Raw genomic sequence first — 18,316 nt, forward strand, 5'->3', positions numbered from 1 at the left:
GTTGTGAAGCAGGCTGTCACAATATATTTCCCCTGCACATTTATTGTGGAGATGTAAATGATAACAATATTATCACAATATCTGGAACACATGACATTTATCAAATCCATCTTTTAATACATTGATATTGTGTTTGATTCAATCACCATTGACTGACCTGAATCATTGCACAATAGTGCGACAAGTTAGCGCTGATACTTCTGTGATGGGAAGGTTTTAAATGCAGTATGTGGTGTATTTTGTTTATTTTATATTAATTTGTAACTCTTGTGGATTTGGTTTGTAGAGTGGAAACTATGGAAGAATATTGCATTCAAGTTCTGTTCTTTATGAGAAAATTAAATTCTGTTTTTATGAGGAAAAGTACTTTATTTTTATTATTATTATAAGATGCTGTTGTGGCAAAAGCACAACTGTTCGTACACTAACTAGAACATGAGACCTCAATGAACAGCTGAAAGCCAGACATACAACATACTACAGACAACCAGCTGACCACAGCTGGTAACAGCTACTTTAACATGCAGCCTGTCTCCTGTTCCCTGGGCATCACATGGTCAGGTCATAGTAATGTCTTCATTACTGGTCTACTCCTCCATATATGAGATGTGCATGCATCAGCCAGAGCCACAGTGGAGACACGTCTCCTGCTGGTAGGGTCAGAGTGTGAATCTGTGCCGGGGGTGGGGAGGGGGATTGTCAGTCTGCGGGCACTAAGAAACACACAAGTGTATCCATGGCTGGAGTGGATGACAACATCTGTAAAAAATAGACCAGAGACAGAAACGGAGAGCTGGAAAGTTGCTTAGGCTGGTTTTTGTTAAACACTGGAGTCAGATAAACTGTTTCCCCATTGGCTTAGAAATTTTATGGCAGACATGAATGTACCATTGATTTTTACATGTTGCTTTCTGAAAAAAAGAAAAAAAAAACATATTTCCCAAAACGCCAAGGTAAAAAAAAAAATCTTTTTAAAGCTTTTTAAACACTAAGGTACTGCCTCCAAGTCTTTAAACGCACCACAAAAATGGGGTTTGTGACATCTAGTGGCAGGCCTAAGGATTGCGCCTTTCTCTCTCTTTTTCCTGTAAGTGTATAGACGAACCTCTGGTGGCAATCAGGTGTTATGTGCCACTTGATTGTATAAATGCCCTTTGGTTTGTCCATGATTGGTGACTATAGAAACGTGGGTGCTCAACATTAGTGCTAACATAATTGCTCCAAATAGATTCTCCTAAATCCATAGTCGAGTGCACTTGTTTCTGCAGTAAAGTGGAGAATGAGAAGCGCATTTGTGGAAAGTAGGTTGAGTCACTTAAATTAACCCTGATGCAGGTAATTAAACCACAAAATGGTTGAGAACATGGTGGGTGCACGTGCAGAATTTGTGCACAGGCAAAAAAAGAGGCAGACGGTGAAAAGGTAGTGAGCATATGAAGTTTTTCAGAGAACACTTTGAACACTTTAGCTCTTCCAAAAAACATTTTAAACAGTGATGAGATGAAGATTTATTGACAACATGAAAATAACTTTTCCGGTCAGCATCCTGTGTGTCTAATGTGATTAGTTGTGATTAGTCCGTCAGAATCTGTGAGGATACAATTTAATGGAGTGTCTGCAGATTGAATTTAACTGAAAATTTGCTTTGCATTGAAAGGATTCTAGCTGATGTCGAATTTTGAAAAAGAAGTGCTGAAATTAACATTTCAGGCCTCTAGCATTCAACAGCTGGGAAACTGACAAAACCCAGGAGAAAGAGGGCCTGAGTATAGTATGCATGCTGCACCAGAAGCCTGGGGCCTGCCTACTTACACAGTACTGCTTCTTATTGGTGCTTTTTTGACTTTCTTATCCTATATTCTCGTTTCATACTTCACTAGTTTGGCTATAATAATGACCGAATAGCAGACATCTTAAGTGACAGATTTGCCACTTTTTTTCTGTCTTAATCTTGGTTGTAAATATTTCTCCATATATATTCATGACTGCCACTGTATTTTATCATGTTTGAAGATGATTCTGGCATTTTGTAATGTTTCCAGAAGGAGTCTTTGTTGTTGCCTTTGTGTCACATAGCAATAAATTTAAAGTTTACATGCTGCTCCCAAACTGATCTGATAAGAGAATCCAATTGAACGGCAACTATAAATATCCAGAGAATACTGAGAGCAGATTTTAGATGATCAAAGATATAATTTGTATTTTGTTTTTAAAATGTGCTACATTGTATTTGTCAGTGTTCACTGCCTTATAGCAGTGCATGCTGCAAAAGGGTGTTGCTCCTTGCTACATCTATCCATCCATCTTCTGAACCTGCTTTGTCCTGTAGTACAGGGTCACAGGAGGCTGGAGCCTTTTCCAGCCATCTATGGGTGAGAGGCAGGGTTGCACCCTGGACAGGTCACCAGTCCATCACAGGGCAACACACATAGAAAAACAACCATTCACTCACACCTATGGACAATTTTTAAAGTCAAAGCAGAATGTGGGAGGAAGCCCATGCAGGCACACGGAGAACATGCAAACTGCACACAGAGAGGACCCCAGTCAGAATTGAACCAGGAACCATCTTGCTGTGAAGCGACAGCGCTAACAACTGCTAGCTACACTAGCTAACTAAAATCTGTGAGACATGTGCTGAAGGATGAACATAATTTGACTAACAGAGAAACTGATAGCCTCTGGCTGGTCCTTCACACTTGAATAAGTTTCATAGCAAAGGCATCTTGTTTACCCTCAGTAATTAGATGGTCTTTTTAAACGTGAATGTCGGCAGCAGTGTTTACCTGTGCTGCAGCAGTTTGGTGATTTACACTAAAGGCTGACCAATTATTGCACTGTCCTGTGGGCATTCTGGGTACATAAACGTGATATGTGTATTAGAGTGCTTTATGATTGGCTTTCTCATAAATGCTATTTGTATAGTTCATAAATGAAGTAATGTTAAAGTAATGCAAGTTTTCAATTACAGGGAATTATTTTATGATCATGCAAGCAGGTTAAGTCAAATTTATGCACACTGTGAATATCACTATATACTGTAATCTTCATTTAATTTTCTATACACAGATGTATAATACTATGGCTCCATCTAGTGGATGTAATATGGTGTTGCCAGAGAAAGATTTTCCAAATTCGCTTTACTTGTTGTCTTGCATATGTTGTGGAAACATAGCTTAATCTTTATATGTTATACCTTTTAGCATATACACTGCCCCATTTTAGAGAGATGCCAAGATGAAGAAGTAGTACGTGGTATGCCACTCCTGGTGTAGGGATTTATACTGAGCCACTGTGACTGGAAGGTCATCGGGTGTATACTGCTGCCGGCACTGAATTGTATTCTATGTACACATGGGCAAAACTATTTGGCAAGCTGAGCACTATACCATGGCAATAACAGTGGGATAGCACTCAGTACATATCTCTACACCATGAGCGGCATGACATATGACTGTTTGATCTCAGTGCTGCTGCCAGTGTCCTCTGTTTGACTGTTTATAGCAGTAGCATTTATCAGTACAACTTGCTACTTTTACAAATGATGTACTCATAAATTATAAATATAAATAAAAAGTTCAACTAATCTTAAGTACAAGCACATCTTACGAGAAGTATTAATAGGGTTACAGAGATGTTGTTTCCAATGACAGTCATTAGGGGGAGACATAGACAGATTTATCCTATTCAGAAGTTGAGCCTGGCCCATCTTAGAGGAAAATAAACAAATCCTACATGCATTCACCACTATCAACAGTTGGTGGAGGTGACGTTACAAAATACAAAATAAATCACAGAATGAGAAGGGAATACCTATATGCAAGAGATTTGCAATTATAATGTTTAATGGTCCGGCTGAGAAAAAAAAACTGTTATTGATTCCCCAAGTCTAAATTAATTTAAAAAATGGATCTAAAGTCTTATTAGTGACCATAGTATTGCGTTAAGTCCTACATCTCCTGTCTAGCTCATCAGCTCCTCTCCTCCATCCACACTCCCGCAGTGGCCATATTTGTGTGCTCACATGCAATCTTGTTTATGGCTTCCTGGGATCTCCTTTCATGCCACCAGTCCCTAATCCTTTGGCTCCTCTGCTCGGTGTTAACAGGGGAAGGTGAAGAATGAAAGATCCAGAGCAGCTGAAGGTATGGTACAGTTTGAATGCCTCACATGACAGTGATGGATTAATGTTCCTGTGCTGTAAGCTTATATTTATAAATCATGACTTATCACTTGAGCGCAACACAAAAGCGAAGCAGGTTTGCTAAAACAACAGCGTCTTATTTGTCCTCTATTGAATATATTTAGCCCCTTATTCATCTTAAATACAGTTGCTGCACTCGTGCATACGCCAACCCTCTTAAAAAATACTTCTGTACTTTACAGATATTGAGGTATCCTGTGCTATAAGTGGATTTGCACTTGTATGTATATCTATTTAAGGTTAAGCTAGTATATTTTTATTTATAAAAAATAATCCAAAACTAATATGAAATGTGAGGTGGCTACATTCAGTGTCATGAAATCAAATATCTTTATTATGAAGACCTAAAACTTCAGGATACATTTTATTCAAATGTGGACGCACAAATAAAGTTTCTTAAATGACAAAATGATGAATATACATATATCAAAATGAACTTATCTTCAAAAATATATGACACTACTTAAACAAATATTCACTTTCAGTTTCAACAAATTGCATATAGAAACATGTGCATTTCTATGTACAAAGACTCTCCATGACCCATCAGTGTTCTTGTAAATTTGTTGTATCCCAGTCCTTTGCAGGTAAAGATATGTACGGTAAAGAAGGTTAAATGGAATTGTAACAGCTTAGAAATGTAAAATACAAAAGCTTTTCTTTTACTCCTCTCTTTTGACTAACAAGCACGATGACTTTTGTCCCATCCAGAATCCTGGCAGCATTCGGCCCTTAAAGGAGCTCTTGATGTGCTGCAGCAGCCGGATCTCCCTCTCGCCTTCGGCACCCTCTCCAAGCCCTTCGACTGCGTAGAAGTTGATGACACCGGCTGGATGGTCCAGGTACACCCCGATGGTGGTACACTTGGGAACATCCCAGATTTCTGTGTTGATGCCATTAAACCACAGCTGATAGTGTGATCCACCCCATCCTAGACCCCAGGACTGTTCATTTTCTCCCAGGCCGCACGGCCCTTCGCTTCCCCTCCTCCCTGCTCCTTCATAGGCAGCTCCAACAACCACCCATCCTGAATATTTCACTTCCCAGTACGCCCTGAAGCCCAGGATGCCTTCTTTGCAAAGAACCTTGAAGAAAAAAAAATCCAAGTTGAGTTTTATGGGAAGTTTTCAAGGAATAGATAATATGTGGAAAACAATTCAAGACCTCAGTACCTGTGGGACGTGCTCATATCTCTCTGGCCTGTCCAACACAGGACAAGTGACATTATCTGTCATGCGTGACACCTTGGATCCACTTTCTGTGATCCATAGCATCTTATTGGCAGTCTTGTCATCCAGTGAAAGGTCAATCCAGTCTACAGGGGGTAGATGTTTTGTGGAAAAACAGCCGTGAGAGACAGAAAAAAGACAGACGCAGTGAATTTTATTATTGTTCTTACATTTTAGGAGATCAGCTCTACATGTTGGCTCGGCGACGTTGGGGTCGTAGTCTGGGACATTTTCTGATTTTTCAAAGGGAAAACTGGCATTAATATTATGATTATATATGATACTGTGTGAAATCCACTTTACTACTCACCTGAAGGAGAAGCCACGTGTCTGGATTTTGACCCTGTGGATTCAAAGAAAGCATAACATTCAAGTTTAACTATTTTTGCACTAATAATGAATCCAGGGACAACCTTATCTTTTTGGATGACAATTCTGAAGAAAAGTGCAAAATTTCTTAAATAGAGAGAAATATAAGGAGCTATTACTCACCAAGTCTGCTGGCCGCAGCCACGATTCTCTTATTGGGAGACCTGGTAGGCATCTTTATGGTTATGAGCTCTGTAGGGGTTTCGTGAATATCCACGTCTGTCAGTGGCATACTGCTAAGAGGATGCAAATGACTTCTTTATATACCCCCAGGAAAAGGGGGTGTAAATGGTTTTGGGGGCCCCTGGGACTCTGTAGGAGAAATTTTGGTAAGGTATGTGGAGTTAATGTGCTCACTAATGGGTGTGCCACAAGGCTTGCCAAAACCTGGATAAGAACGTTAGCGCCAGCACCTGACCCGATGACCCATATTTATCTACGTAGGTCTGATATCTGTTTTCATAATTATCCTGTCATCAATTTGCTATCAAAGACACATCTTGAAAATCGATGACTGTTCGGGAATGCGGTGATCCAGTGGAGAACAGACAAGTTGCGTAAGAAGGAAAGAGCAGACTGATAGAGAGAAGAGACGCCTGGTTATGTAATGTTTTACTTATAATACACACATTTAATTTCTGCCTGTCTCTGGTAGATTTTGAATCCTTGTGTCTATCTCTATAAGAATAACAACTTGACTTTAATTCAAGATATTGAGAATTCTCTTTAGGAAAGTTAAAAAAAACTTTCGTCATTTGGCAGTGACTGCTTGTCTGTCAGCACAGCTTCAACAGCATGATGCCACTGGCTTATTGTCATGAGGGATGAGAATTCAAGGAATCTAGATGCACAAGCGAACCTGTTATTCATCCTCGCCTCTCCTCTGTTTATTTTTCAAAGATTTCCAGTGGCCACTTTGGCTCACATTTCTTGGTACGTTCATTTTAGTATGTTGACAGCACTGCACTCGGTGCCCACAGTTTATCAGTCAGTCATCTGCTTGGGCAGGCAAGAACACAAGAAGGACGGGGCAGCCTTGACATGGGGTTTGGCAGGGTGCCGGAAACAGTAAACACCTCGGACAGACACGCAGTGGAGAGCTGATCACAAGGAAGGGTTTACGACCAGCGACATGCTTTTTCTTTTAACCCAGTCCATGCGCATTAAGGCATTTGTGTTGGTAAATGGTTGATGTGATAATGCAGGGCAAGAATGTAGTTAAGTCTGGTATGATGAACCAAGTGACTCCCTCTTGTTGTATTTAGGTTAAGATGTTCTCTATGTATTTGGTATTTGCTTATATTTAACTTAAATTTCTATTATAATCTGTGATTATATAATTGAACCCGAGTTAACTGTTTATTTGTACGTTATATACTTTGGATGACCCAATAGGTGATGAATGGTAAATTAAATTTATAGACATTTATGTAGCTGTATCAATGAATTCTTGGCAAAAGAGTATTTGTTTACTTTTTATAGATTAGAGAAGTTACTCAGTGTGAACTTTTGCAGCTGTTGGACTTCACACTGCCTGACAGGAACTCTCCAATGCAGATTTAGATCTTTTCAGATGCATGCTTAGAATTTGCGTGTGGGTATATGTGATTATTTATGTGTGTTTGCATACACCGGCCACCCCATCTACCATTAATGCTGTCACTGTGCAATGCGAAGAGTTCAGCGGTAGGTGATGCAGAAACAGCAGGGCGTGGTCTGCTCTTTATTCGGGGGTGTCCTGCAGACATTGAAGCATCCTTTTTAAGGAAAAACATACATACACATCTCCGATTACAAACCCTCTGCCACCCCCTCTTTTCTATTGGCAACACACTTATGTCTACGCCACCAGCTATGATTCCATCACCTCTGTCCTGCATTAAAGGTATATAAGAGCGTATTAAGCTGTCAAACACCGGAGCCAACGGAGACTCATCATTCTCAAAGGAGACCAGAGACATCAGGCAGCATAACATTTTAGGCCTTCCTCAAGCTGGTATCAAGATGCCTACCACTAACAGAATCATTTCCGACACCCGGAAGTCAGACAAAGGTAAACTGAATTTTATGCATCATTTATAATAATCCATTTTTGTACTGATTATAACTCTGGTGGCTTTCAGATCCTGCTTATCTTTAGTCAAATGAAACCTTTAAATCACACTGAAGCATATACTGATTCATGCATCTTATACAGCCACAGCTGCTTTAGATATGCTGATTTAATAACCAAACTGTGCCTGCAGCATTTTTTATTTTCATTATCCTCTGAGGCGGATCTTGAGTGAATGGGTCACTAGAGTTTATCTGTGTAGAAAATGCAATAACTCACTGAGTGATTTCATGCTTGTCATTATGAAAGGGTGTGTCATAGTTTTATTGCCTGGGAGCAAGGGGCTGCTTGTGGCGACATCATCTGCATTTAAAAAAATATAAAAAGACACACTTAACATGCTGTAGTGCCTGAATTTAACACGCTGCATATATTGTATAATGCCGGTTCTGTAAGTGGGACAGTTTCACAGTATTTTAATGCCTTCCTGCTGACTTCTCTCCTTAATTGTTAAGAGGAGAAGTCAGCAGGAAAGCATTAAAGCACTTATTGATTTCCACATTATTGTTCGCTTGTACTCTAAACATGTTCTTCACACATCCAGAGACAATGTCAAACCGTATAGAGACAGGAGGAAAAATGTTCAATCACAACTAACTAACAAGCCTTATCTAGGTTGTCACAGTTGGCATACAAAACATTTGAGCTCAAAAAGCTTAAATGCTTTATGGTGTCAGGTTGTAATGAGACCAGACAAAGCGGTTATTTTCATCACCTTGTGCTATATCCAGACAGGTGGCTTAACATTCTTGCATAGTCTCTTTCAGCCTCTAGTCAACAGAGAGATAAATATCAGCTCATTTAGACCTGACACACATGCGTAAAAACAACTGTTAAGTTTGAAAAATGTGGGTAATGATGACAAGTAGATTTACATGTTAGTGCAGCCTCACCTTCAGCTCTCCGTGTCTGCACTGTTGCACTTGAGTTGTTTCTCAGTGTTCAAGAATTATGCTCACATTCTGGAGATGATTTATTATGTTTAATGAAACAGGTTGTTTATTTTGGCTCTGATGTTGCTTGTTGTTATAAATAAATCACATTACATGTGTTTGTCAATGGTGACATCCTAGTGCCATGAGGATTAAGTGTCTCCTCATCTTAAGCTGTGTCCATAACAAAAAAAAACTGGAGACAGCATGCTTACACCTGATACCAAAGTATTACTTACAAACTTGACATTGAGGCTAAGCTAGTGATGTAACTAAAATTAAACAGTTATTACTTCATGGAAAGTGAAGAAACAATACTTACTATGAAAGCGTAATGTTCTGCATTGCTATAAGCTCATTTTCTTCTTCACTATTTAACCAAATTGTATGTATTTCAATTCCTAATTTCTACTTACACTCAACTCTAAACACATGTGATTTAAGACAAACTTTGTAAATCTTTAGAGGACTTCCCTCACACTTCCCTGGTTGTTGTTTACAACAATACACCAGCGTGAAATTTGTTCAAAGAGATCATGTCTCTCTGCTCATCTAATAATCTGTGCTGATCTTCGCACTGCATTCTAATGTGACTGAAGTCGACCCTATACAGCATGCGAGGTGTCTTGGTAATTCCAACTGCCTGGCATGAATCAACCACTGGCTCCAGAAAGCATGTGGTTGCTGATGTGATGATCTGACGGAGGCAGATGGTTTTCTAAGTATACCCCATTTTGCAGAGGCTCACTTCATCACCTGTTGAGACACACCTGACACCTACCGCTGCATACAGTATTTATAACAGTCAAGAATGTTGATCCTAATATAGGTCGCTCTGTTTATTATTTCAGCAAAAAAAGTCAAAGATGGAAACACACCCAAAGGTAAGACGGTATCTGAAAAGGCTTCCCTGACCTTCTCAATATCTCCTGATATGTGATTCTTACTTTGATCCTTAGAGAAGATCCCCTACGAGCCAAACATCCCTGAACCCAAATGCAGAGCTGATCTCATCAAACGTAGGAACATCTCACACCTCACTTTAACCCACTGCCCTGAATTTTCTGTAAAATAATAGTTTGTTCCTGTTGTCATTCAGACTGGATTGACTTGTCTTTGGATGACAAGACAGCCAATAAGATGCTGTGGATCACAGAGGGGGGTACTAAAGTGGCCCGTATGACTGATAATGTCACTTGTCCAGTCCTGGACACACCGGACAGATATGAGTATTCCCCGCAGGTACAGTATGAAGGGCTGATTTAAAACTAGGTCAGTGGCATAGTGAAAGAAGTCACCGGCATGCCATAGCAGGTGGAGTTTGATGTGACTATAAAACACAGACCACTGTAGTACTGGAGTTTGTGCCAAACCACTTGGTCAGGAACCAGCTGGTTTGGCATTGCAAACTGAAGGAAGCTCCTCAGTGGCAGCTACAATAAATCAAGTTGTGTTCATCACATCTAAATTATACTCACATTCTCATCCGTGTTCCACAAGGTCCTTTGCAAAGAAGGAATCCTGGGCTTCCGAGGCTATTGGGAGGTGGAATTTTCAGGATGGGTTGTGGTCGGAGTTGCCTACGAACGAGCGGCGAGGAGGAACAGTCAAGGAGCCTGTGGTCTGGGGGAGAACGAGGAGTCCTGGGGCCTTGGATGGAGTGGTTCTAGCTACCATGCCTGGCACAATGGCCGTAGTACAGAGATCACAGATCATTCTAAGACCTCCATAATAGGTGTTTACGTCGACCAGCCAGCAGGGATCCTTAACTTCTATGCAGTGGATGAGTTGAAGGAGGGAGAAGAGGGTGCAGGGGGGAAGGAGGTTAAACTTTTGCAGCAGATTAACAGCTCCTTTAGGGAGAACATGCTACCAGGTTTCTGGGTGGGGACACAGTCTCACTGTTTGATTATGAAAAAGGAGGAATAAAGGACTGAAACATCATTATAAAATCTATCTATATCTAAAACGTCAGTAGAACTGAATCTGACTGAGTGAGGAGTGAAAACATTTTCGTCCTGTACTGGACGTGGCTACCTGCATGGCAGCTTTAAACACAAAAGGACTCGACACCACCAGACATTTGCTGTCTACATCATTTCAGGATAGCGTCAGAATTATAACAATGCACACGTAGATCTATTCCATATAATACAGGGTCTCTGTAGTACGCATACAGTAAAAGGGTTTATGCATTTCAGTAAAGGGAACAAAGTGCAATCAGATAGAGATTCAGTAAGGATTCACCTTAGACTCACGCTTTTGGACTTTCCTGAAACCACCGGACCACTCAAGGTTTATAATGATATATCTGTATGTGTATTTTTATTCCTCCAGTATTATTGTTTGCTAAGAATGTATACAGTTACCTGAGTATATATAGTATGTTAAATGTGCAAAAGTTTTAATAAATTATAATAAAGCTATGTAATTAAAACAATGAAATGGTGTTTGTATGACTTACCATGGTGTTTCAGATTATATTTTATTCTATTAAGGTTGGTTCCCCTTGTCACATGAAATATTTAACTGAATAAAATCAATTATAGAACAAACTTTTACACACATGCTTTTCTATATTTGTACATCTTGGCTGTGATTAAATATTGCCATAATGTGCCTGGTTTCAACTAAAATCCAAGGGACATTCCAATAGAATCTATTAGATGGAATGTTCATTAGCTTGCAGACTCTTTAAGTTTTATCAGAATTTTAGCAATATTTTATTCTTAAAAATCAAATTTTTTGTCTACAAATGTAACTGATACACACATTTTTAAAAATGAAAACAATAAACCAAAATAGACATGTTGTGGTGTCTGTAGCTGCCACATCTCTCTCCATCCATAGATGTTTCTACTTCCTCTTGTACCTCCCATGTTGACAACTCTGACAAACCAAGTTTCTAAATGTTACTTCCAGTCAGGTTTCAAACCATCTTCTTGCTGTTTTAAATGACACCTAAAGTTTCCATGGGGTCAAGTATCTGCATTAGCCTTACTTATACTCATACGTCAAAGTCAAGTGCATGCCCCTTGTTGATCCCCTGCTGAGCACCCGTCCCACTGACCCAACACCTCTTTCAGACACCCCGCAAGCCACGCATGCTTGAGGTTATAAAAGTCAAGAGTAGGTTGAGGACTCTGCCCTGTTTCTTTGGAGAAATCGACTAATTTTCAAGGCTCTGGACGTGGATTGTTTGGCATCAACATGCCAAGTAGACCTAATTCTGCAGTAATACTCTCTGAAAACAGCAAACCAGGTAGGAACTTTTCAGAAGAAGACCTTGATCGCTAAACTATAGGTTTACAATGTACACCTATTACATATTATACAGTTTGTAGTACTTGTTTTGAGGTTAACCTGTTAATGTCATGGCCTAAAATGTTGACTTTCAAATGTATTCACATTCATTTTAGGATGGTTTGAAGGTGTGTTTGTGTGAAACAGGAATCAGCTCAGTTAAACTATTGATGTTTGCATTTTCAGGGAAGAAAATTAACAAGAATGAGAAGACAAATACGGGTAATTAATTCTATTATCCACATTACATACATGAGTATTAGTTCTTTGTTTTTTAAGCTGATTTTCCTTCCTTCCAGAAAGGGTTTTTGTTTATTTGCCGGATGTCCCAGAGCCAACAAACAGATCTGAGCTCCTCAAGTGTGAGTAATTATTCTGCTGTTTTCAGGATTAAAAGTCATTTTGTAAATATCATTAGTTTTTCTTTTTTTTCCCTGTAGACTGGATGAATGTTTCTTTGGATGATAAGACTGCCAATAAAATGCTGTGGATTTCTGACAAGGGGTATAAGGTGTGTCGTAGAACTGAGGAGGTCTGTCCGGTCCTGGATAGACCAGAGAGATATGAGTACTCCCCACAAGTAAGGAGAGAGAAAACAAGCTTTCAAACTGGCAAGGAGACATGTTTATTACATATTTATTTTTTGTATTTTTACTCCTTCTAAGGTGGTGTGCAAAGAAGGTATTTGGAACATGAGGGCTTACTGGGAGGTGGAGTTCACAGGCTGGGTGGTAATTGGAGCCACCTATGAAGGAGCAGGAAGGAGGGCTGGGTCTGGGCCGAGCGGACTGGGAGAAAACGAGGAGTCCTGGGGTCTGTGTTGGGCAGGAACGCGTTATCAGATCTGGTTCAACGGTGTACACAAAGACATAGATGATGTGCCATTTTGCTCCACAATCGGCGTTTACATTGACCAGCCAGCCGGGATCATAAGTTTTTATACTGTGAGAGGCCAGGGAGCAGAAAAGGAGGTTAAGCTGTTGTATAAAGTTCAAACTACAATCGAGAAAAAGATTCTCCCAGGTTTTTGGATAGGAATTCAATCCTCATGTACCTTACTGAAGATGACAGAATGACAGAAGTGAATCAAAGCTTTGCAGATATTAAAATGGAGATTAGCGAAAGTTCAGTCAGGAGGACCTTCTGTATTTCTCACTTTCATAACAAGCTTCCTAGGTCACTCCCCCCTCTCCTATCATTTCTCCATTCTATTGCTTTAGTCAACTGGTTTACAGAAGCACCTCACCTGCAACCAATCACGTTCGAGCATCAAATTTAAAACTCGCCCTCTCTGCTGTGAGCGTTCTTTTTAGATTGAACCCTCTGCGCTCCTCCTCCCTAGGCACCGCTGGTCAGAAGCTCAGGCCAGGTCAGCTTCTGATGCTCCCCTTCATCCAGGTCCTTTCCACAACCAACAGGTCTAGACCCCAGGGGGGAATGTATCCCCTTCCTTTCCCCGTCTCGGATGATGTCTTATTGGTGTCTATCCACCAAAGCACATTCTATTGTATAACACATTCTATTGTACATAAAATTTGAATAAATTTGTATGTTCTGTTACTTGGTCTCTCCTGTTTGAAGCTGTTATTAGTCACTAACTTTTGTGTACTTTCTTATCTTTGTTCCCTTGCATGCTTGGTCCTATGGCATCCCACTGAATATGTATGATCTGTAAATGAATGTTAATAGGGAACCATTCAGATAAAAAATTTATAACCACTTAAAATTAAATTATCACTTAAGAGACTGTACTGCTTGTCTGTCTGTGTCGTTATCTTGAAGGTAAAAAACCTTTGTGCGTTGCTAACACGAGGTTGCCCCCTTCAGATTTGCCTGCAAGTATAAGCGAAGAGAATTGCTCCCCTCTGGGTTAAAGGGGCACACTTTGATATGTGAGAGGCTCCAGCTTAAAGATCACTTTCCTTCTTTGACAGGTGGGCCTCATCTCCCTCCGCTTTCACACCTAAAGCACAAGCTTTACGGGAACTAAAAGTGGGGCACATCAACAAACACTAAACATTTATCACTCCGGCAGTCCATATGCATCACGCAACCTCATTTAGGAAGAGCCATTAGAAACCCCAGTAAGCCCCTATACGCATGTCAAGCAAGTATTTCACACATTATTTAAACTCCTCGTAATCTGTATGACTCAACTATCACTGAAAGTCATGTCTGACTGTGACAGCTTATGAGAGGGCGTTTACAATATAAACATGTTAACCTTTTGCTGCATACAGTAGGAAGTACATTTAATTTGTATTAACATCTGTGGTTTTGTAGTTCATATATATATACTTGCACACATGCATCTGTTTGTCATTTACATGCGTTTAGGCAAAAAAAAACAAAAAAAACAACAATAATGTTTGTAGAGACATCATAGAGTCCACCTTTTAGCACAGTGAGAGTTAATCCATGTGTATATTGGATTATACAGGTTTAGGAATGCGGGAACATGTTATACTCAACAGTGCTACAATTTATGATAAACATGCAAAGCAAAAGCACAATAATAAGAGCTATGCATAGTAGTAGTACACATATATGTGCCTGAAACAAGAAAAAAATATTTTAATAGACTTTCATTATTTCTCGTTTTATTGTCAAAGAAAATTTGACAGAGCATGAACACTTCTCATATGAAGTAAACTTACATAACTGTATGTATATATAACTGCTGCACTACACTTGTGATCAGAAGCCTCAGAGCTTGATTTACACTGTGGTTTCTGTGACAGCATGAGTGAGAATTTATTTCGACAAGCCCAACAGTATATATGAGAGGTCGTAGACGAAAGAAAACAAAGTTAGGGATTGCACTTCCTCCACATGTTTGTATGTGTGAGCTCATATGAAGCATGTGGGTGAGTAACTCTAAGCTAGTATCGGCAAAGCTATAGCCATAGCTATAGGGGACACATGACATATAGGTGGGGGCGGACGCTTTCCCATTTTTCATGCTGCTGTGTTGACAAGCGTTTGAAACAATACAGACTGCATGCAAATAAAACTTTTTCTAATCTCCCCGATGAACCAGAGCATAATGATCAAAGAAATTACCTTAAATATGATTAGCATGATTTAATAATAAAATGATATAGTAAGAATGAGTCCATCTTTATTGTTTTCATGACAGCATCCTCTCCTTAAATAGAATTTATGAGCATGACATGAGAACACTTGTACAGCAGCTTGGCAAGCAATGGTGAGTAGCTGGTTCTAAATTACACCTACTCAATGTGCTCCCATGATATTATTCCCATCTGGTTCAACACCACCGTATCGATGATATGCTGCTCTCATTTATTTTAACACTATTGGTCCCAGCAGATTTGCTGTCATATTACTGGCCCACATACAAACGGACTAATATGGCCTGGTGGGAGCATCCGTTACATGTTGTTCTTACAGACAACCTACTTTTAGGCAGATTATTTGTAAAACGTAAGACTGCAAAATACAAAAGAAAGTACACCAGTACAAATATGTCTGATCAGCGTTGTGTGAGCTCAAATCACAGGTCACAAGATTTCACATTTATTTATGTAAAAATCACAGTTAAAAAAATATATATATATTATTTTTTTATATATAAAGTAGGTTGTCTGTATTGAAAATACATTAAAGGTTTAAAATAATATATTTTTAACTGTGTTTATACAATATTTGCCACCCCCCCCCCCCCCAAAAAAAAAATGCCTTTTTTTTCAGATTTCTGATTTATTGTAATGTCTTCAAATGAAAAATGTCTTACCAGAAATTACATAATCCTAGAAGGAATGTAATTCCATGACATCTGAGTGAAGACCAGTGAAAGTGACCTTTTAGGTTGATTGATTGTCATTCAGCTTTCTAAAGACAACAGCATCACCTTATGTGAAAACGGTGCATTACATGCCAGATATGTTGACCCTGTATTCTCTATAACCATGATGATAATATAGTAATATAAAGCTCTTAACATAAGCTAATTCTATTTCTGTAAGTGTTGTTAGTGTTTTACAGAAAAGTGAATGTATATGAATGGTTGTTTGTAACACCATTTGTTGAGGATGGACAAAATGATTAAACAGCCTCACCTGCTGGATGTTTGATGTCAGTACAGCACAAATGACACTGACACAGTAAACAGTGCACAAGCTGAAATGGATTATCATGACATTGAAATAACTGGTTGACACATGATGATGATACATATGCTGTGTACAGTTCAAACATTAATAATGATTTATGAATTTGAAGGTTTGTGCGGACTGCCAACTTTTGCCTGTCATTATCTATTATCCATCAACCTGAATGACTAATACACATTGATCATTAATGTAAGACTTTTATGGGTCAATGTGGACAGTATTTGTCCCTTTATAAAAACTACATTTCCCAAATCCCCATTTCTGCTTCCTGTGTGAGGGTGCCTCAAGAGATGTAACAAGAGATGATAAGTAGCCATGCAGCTGTCAGTCAACATGGCCGATTGTGTAGTATGCTAAAAGGAAAGAGGTCATAAATAGGCGGACTGATTTGTCCGCTGTGAGAACAGGACATTCTGGGCATCCGGGGTCATGACCTTCCTTGTTGAAACAAATGGCCTGGACATATGAGATACTAAGTATAAAAAGGCATAGTCACTATTTTAGTGGTGAGCAATGCCTGGTATGTTTTCTGGTGTTGTGTTTGTGTTGAGGTTACAGGATTGTAAATAGCAGAAGCATTTTTTTGTTCACAGTTAAAGAAATAATCACAACTCAATTTGTGAAAAGTATCTGTCTTAGGGTGGGGATTTTTGTGCACTGTTTTTCACCACAAAACAACTAGTTGTTGGTGTTCCAACACATTAGCACCAATAAAAATAATAATAAAACACATTTATGACATAATACAGATTAGATGGTACCACGCAAGGTGGAAATGGTTGCTTATACTTTTTATTAAAAAAAATTAAATGTCTTTACTCAACATTTTGATATGATAGCCATTGGAAGTCAGAGTTAAAATATTGTTATCAGCTGATAAGTTTACACTCAACCAATGAAAAAAAAATCATTTTTGACACTAGCACATAGCTTGGTATTGACCCCTTGTTAAAGACATATTCCTATGATTTATATTATTATGGTATGTTTGGTATCATTTATAAATGGGACACTGAGCTTTCGCAAAGATGTGGTTCAAAGTTTAATGCATTCGGCTCTGTGAAGCTCTACGCCTCACGACAGGGTGACCTTCCTAACCCTAACCAGCCCTAACCCTAGTTTTGACCCTAACCCTAAGCCTAATGCAGAGCTAGGGTTAGGTTCTTGGCTGTTGTGAGGCATAGATCCTCAAGTGAGACATTTCCGTAATGGTCTCAGTGAGCCGAATGTAATAAACTTTGAACCACAACTCTGTGACCTTCCTAACTCTAACCCTAGCTGTAACCCTAACCCTAATGCAGAGCTAGGGTCAACTCTGTGACCTTCCTAGCTCTACAACATGCAACCAACATTTTCTCCTCTAAGTTTGAAAACCAACAGTGTATCTGATCCACATTTCTTTACTTTTTCTACCACACTTCTAAATCTATTTAAATGTTGTGTGACTAACCAACCAGGCCCGAGGCTGCTCTTTTCTGAGAGCAATTTTAGACTTGACTTTTCTCCTGCTTCCCCCGTTCTTATCACACCACTTAAAATGCCTTTGATACCTTCCTCTTGTAATGCCAGCTCTCTCAGGGCATGTGTAGTTTGTCCGCTGCTGGGGATCAGCTCTCACCTTTCCTTTGAGCAGCTTCCTCTACTGGGTTTTTGCTATTAGTCGTAACTTTAAATACTCTCACTGCCCTTACCTTAAAGCACACCTTAAGGCACTATATTTCTTGTGTACTGCATGCACCAGAGGCGCTTCCATTTCTGTCTTGAGACGCTGACTCAGTGCAGCAGAAAACCTAAATAAGATCCTACCATCTGGGAAAATACTGTTGCCTAATTGTGGAAACCTTTGAAGTCTAGACATGCTAATTATAAGACAATGGGCTGCCTGATAGTTAAATGCAACATTAGGTTTCATATCTGTCTTCACCTATATGTTGTACGTTTTTCAAGATGTTTTTGTATCCTTTAACTCCTAATAGACTTTCAAAATAAACTTTTTGACCCAAGGACAGACAGTGCTCACTTATTCTGGG

The 18,316-nt window shown here is 39.4% G+C and overlaps 3 protein-coding genes across 3 annotated transcripts; 2 read left to right on the forward strand and 1 right to left on the reverse strand.

Moving 5' to 3' along the window:
• Nucleotides 1-4,515: 4,515 nt before the first annotated feature.
• LOC114452322 (tripartite motif-containing protein 16-like protein) lies at nucleotides 4,516-6,040 on the reverse strand. Its single transcript, XM_028431576.1, has 5 exons — nucleotides 5,926-6,040; nucleotides 5,744-5,776; nucleotides 5,604-5,666; nucleotides 5,377-5,519; nucleotides 4,516-5,289 (listed from the first exon to the last, which is right to left on the reverse strand). The coding sequence occupies exons 1-5, from the start codon at nucleotides 6,032-6,034 to the stop codon at nucleotides 4,867-4,869; spliced, it is 771 nt and encodes a 256-aa protein (XP_028287377.1). The 5' UTR covers nucleotides 6,035-6,040; the 3' UTR covers nucleotides 4,516-4,866.
• A 1,580-nt stretch (nucleotides 6,041-7,620) lies between these two features.
• LOC114452088 (stonustoxin subunit beta-like) lies at nucleotides 7,621-11,292 on the forward strand. The gene is made up of 5 exons (XM_028431195.1): nucleotides 7,621-7,855; nucleotides 9,699-9,731; nucleotides 9,807-9,866; nucleotides 9,947-10,089; nucleotides 10,348-11,292. Exons 1-5 carry the CDS (start codon nucleotides 7,807-7,809, stop codon nucleotides 10,774-10,776), a joined length of 714 nt encoding a protein of 237 aa, XP_028286996.1. The 5' UTR covers nucleotides 7,621-7,806; the 3' UTR covers nucleotides 10,777-11,292.
• A 626-nt stretch (nucleotides 11,293-11,918) lies between these two features.
• On the forward strand, nucleotides 11,919-13,731 carry LOC114452372 (tripartite motif-containing protein 16-like protein). Its single transcript, XM_028431651.1, has 5 exons — nucleotides 11,919-12,109; nucleotides 12,337-12,372; nucleotides 12,450-12,512; nucleotides 12,591-12,730; nucleotides 12,816-13,731. Exons 1-5 carry the CDS (start codon nucleotides 12,058-12,060, stop codon nucleotides 13,224-13,226), a joined length of 702 nt encoding a protein of 233 aa, XP_028287452.1. The 5' UTR covers nucleotides 11,919-12,057; the 3' UTR covers nucleotides 13,227-13,731.
• The last annotated feature ends 4,585 nt before the right edge of the window (nucleotides 13,732-18,316 follow it).

The sequence above is a fragment of the Parambassis ranga genome, chromosome 19, assembly GCF_900634625.1.
Source record: "Parambassis ranga chromosome 19, fParRan2.1, whole genome shotgun sequence".
In the NCBI taxonomy this organism is placed as follows: domain Eukaryota; kingdom Metazoa; phylum Chordata; class Actinopteri; family Ambassidae; genus Parambassis; species Parambassis ranga.

Bases quoted from the DNA above. Each gene is read 5' to 3' on its own strand.
- LOC114452322 (XM_028431576.1), bottom strand. From the start codon at position 6,034: ATGCCACTGACAGACGTGGATATTCACGAAACCCCTACAGAGCTCATA. The intron at 5,777-5,925 runs GTGAGTAATAGC...TTGAATCCACAG, and splicing joins GGCTGCGGCCAGCAGACTTG to GGTCAAAATCCAGACACGTG. The intron at 5,520-5,603 runs GTAAGAACAATA...TACCCCCTGTAG, and splicing joins TAGAGCTGATCTCCTAAAAT to ACTGGATTGACCTTTCACTG.
- LOC114452088 (XM_028431195.1), top strand. From the start codon at position 7,807: ATGCCTACCACTAACAGAATCATTTCCGACACCCGGAAGTCAGACAAA. The intron at 9,732-9,806 runs GTAAGACGGTAT...TTTGATCCTTAG, and splicing joins AGATGGAAACACACCCAAAG to AGAAGATCCCCTACGAGCCA. The intron at 10,090-10,347 runs GTACAGTATGAA...GTGTTCCACAAG, and splicing joins GATATGAGTATTCCCCGCAG to GTCCTTTGCAAAGAAGGAAT.
- LOC114452372 (XM_028431651.1), top strand. From the start codon at position 12,058: ATGCCAAGTAGACCTAATTCTGCAGTAATACTCTCTGAAAACAGCAAA. The intron at 12,373-12,449 runs GTAATTAATTCT...CCTTCCTTCCAG, and splicing joins GAATGAGAAGACAAATACGG to AAAGGGTTTTTGTTTATTTG. The intron at 12,731-12,815 runs GTAAGGAGAGAG...ACTCCTTCTAAG, and splicing joins GATATGAGTACTCCCCACAA to GTGGTGTGCAAAGAAGGTAT.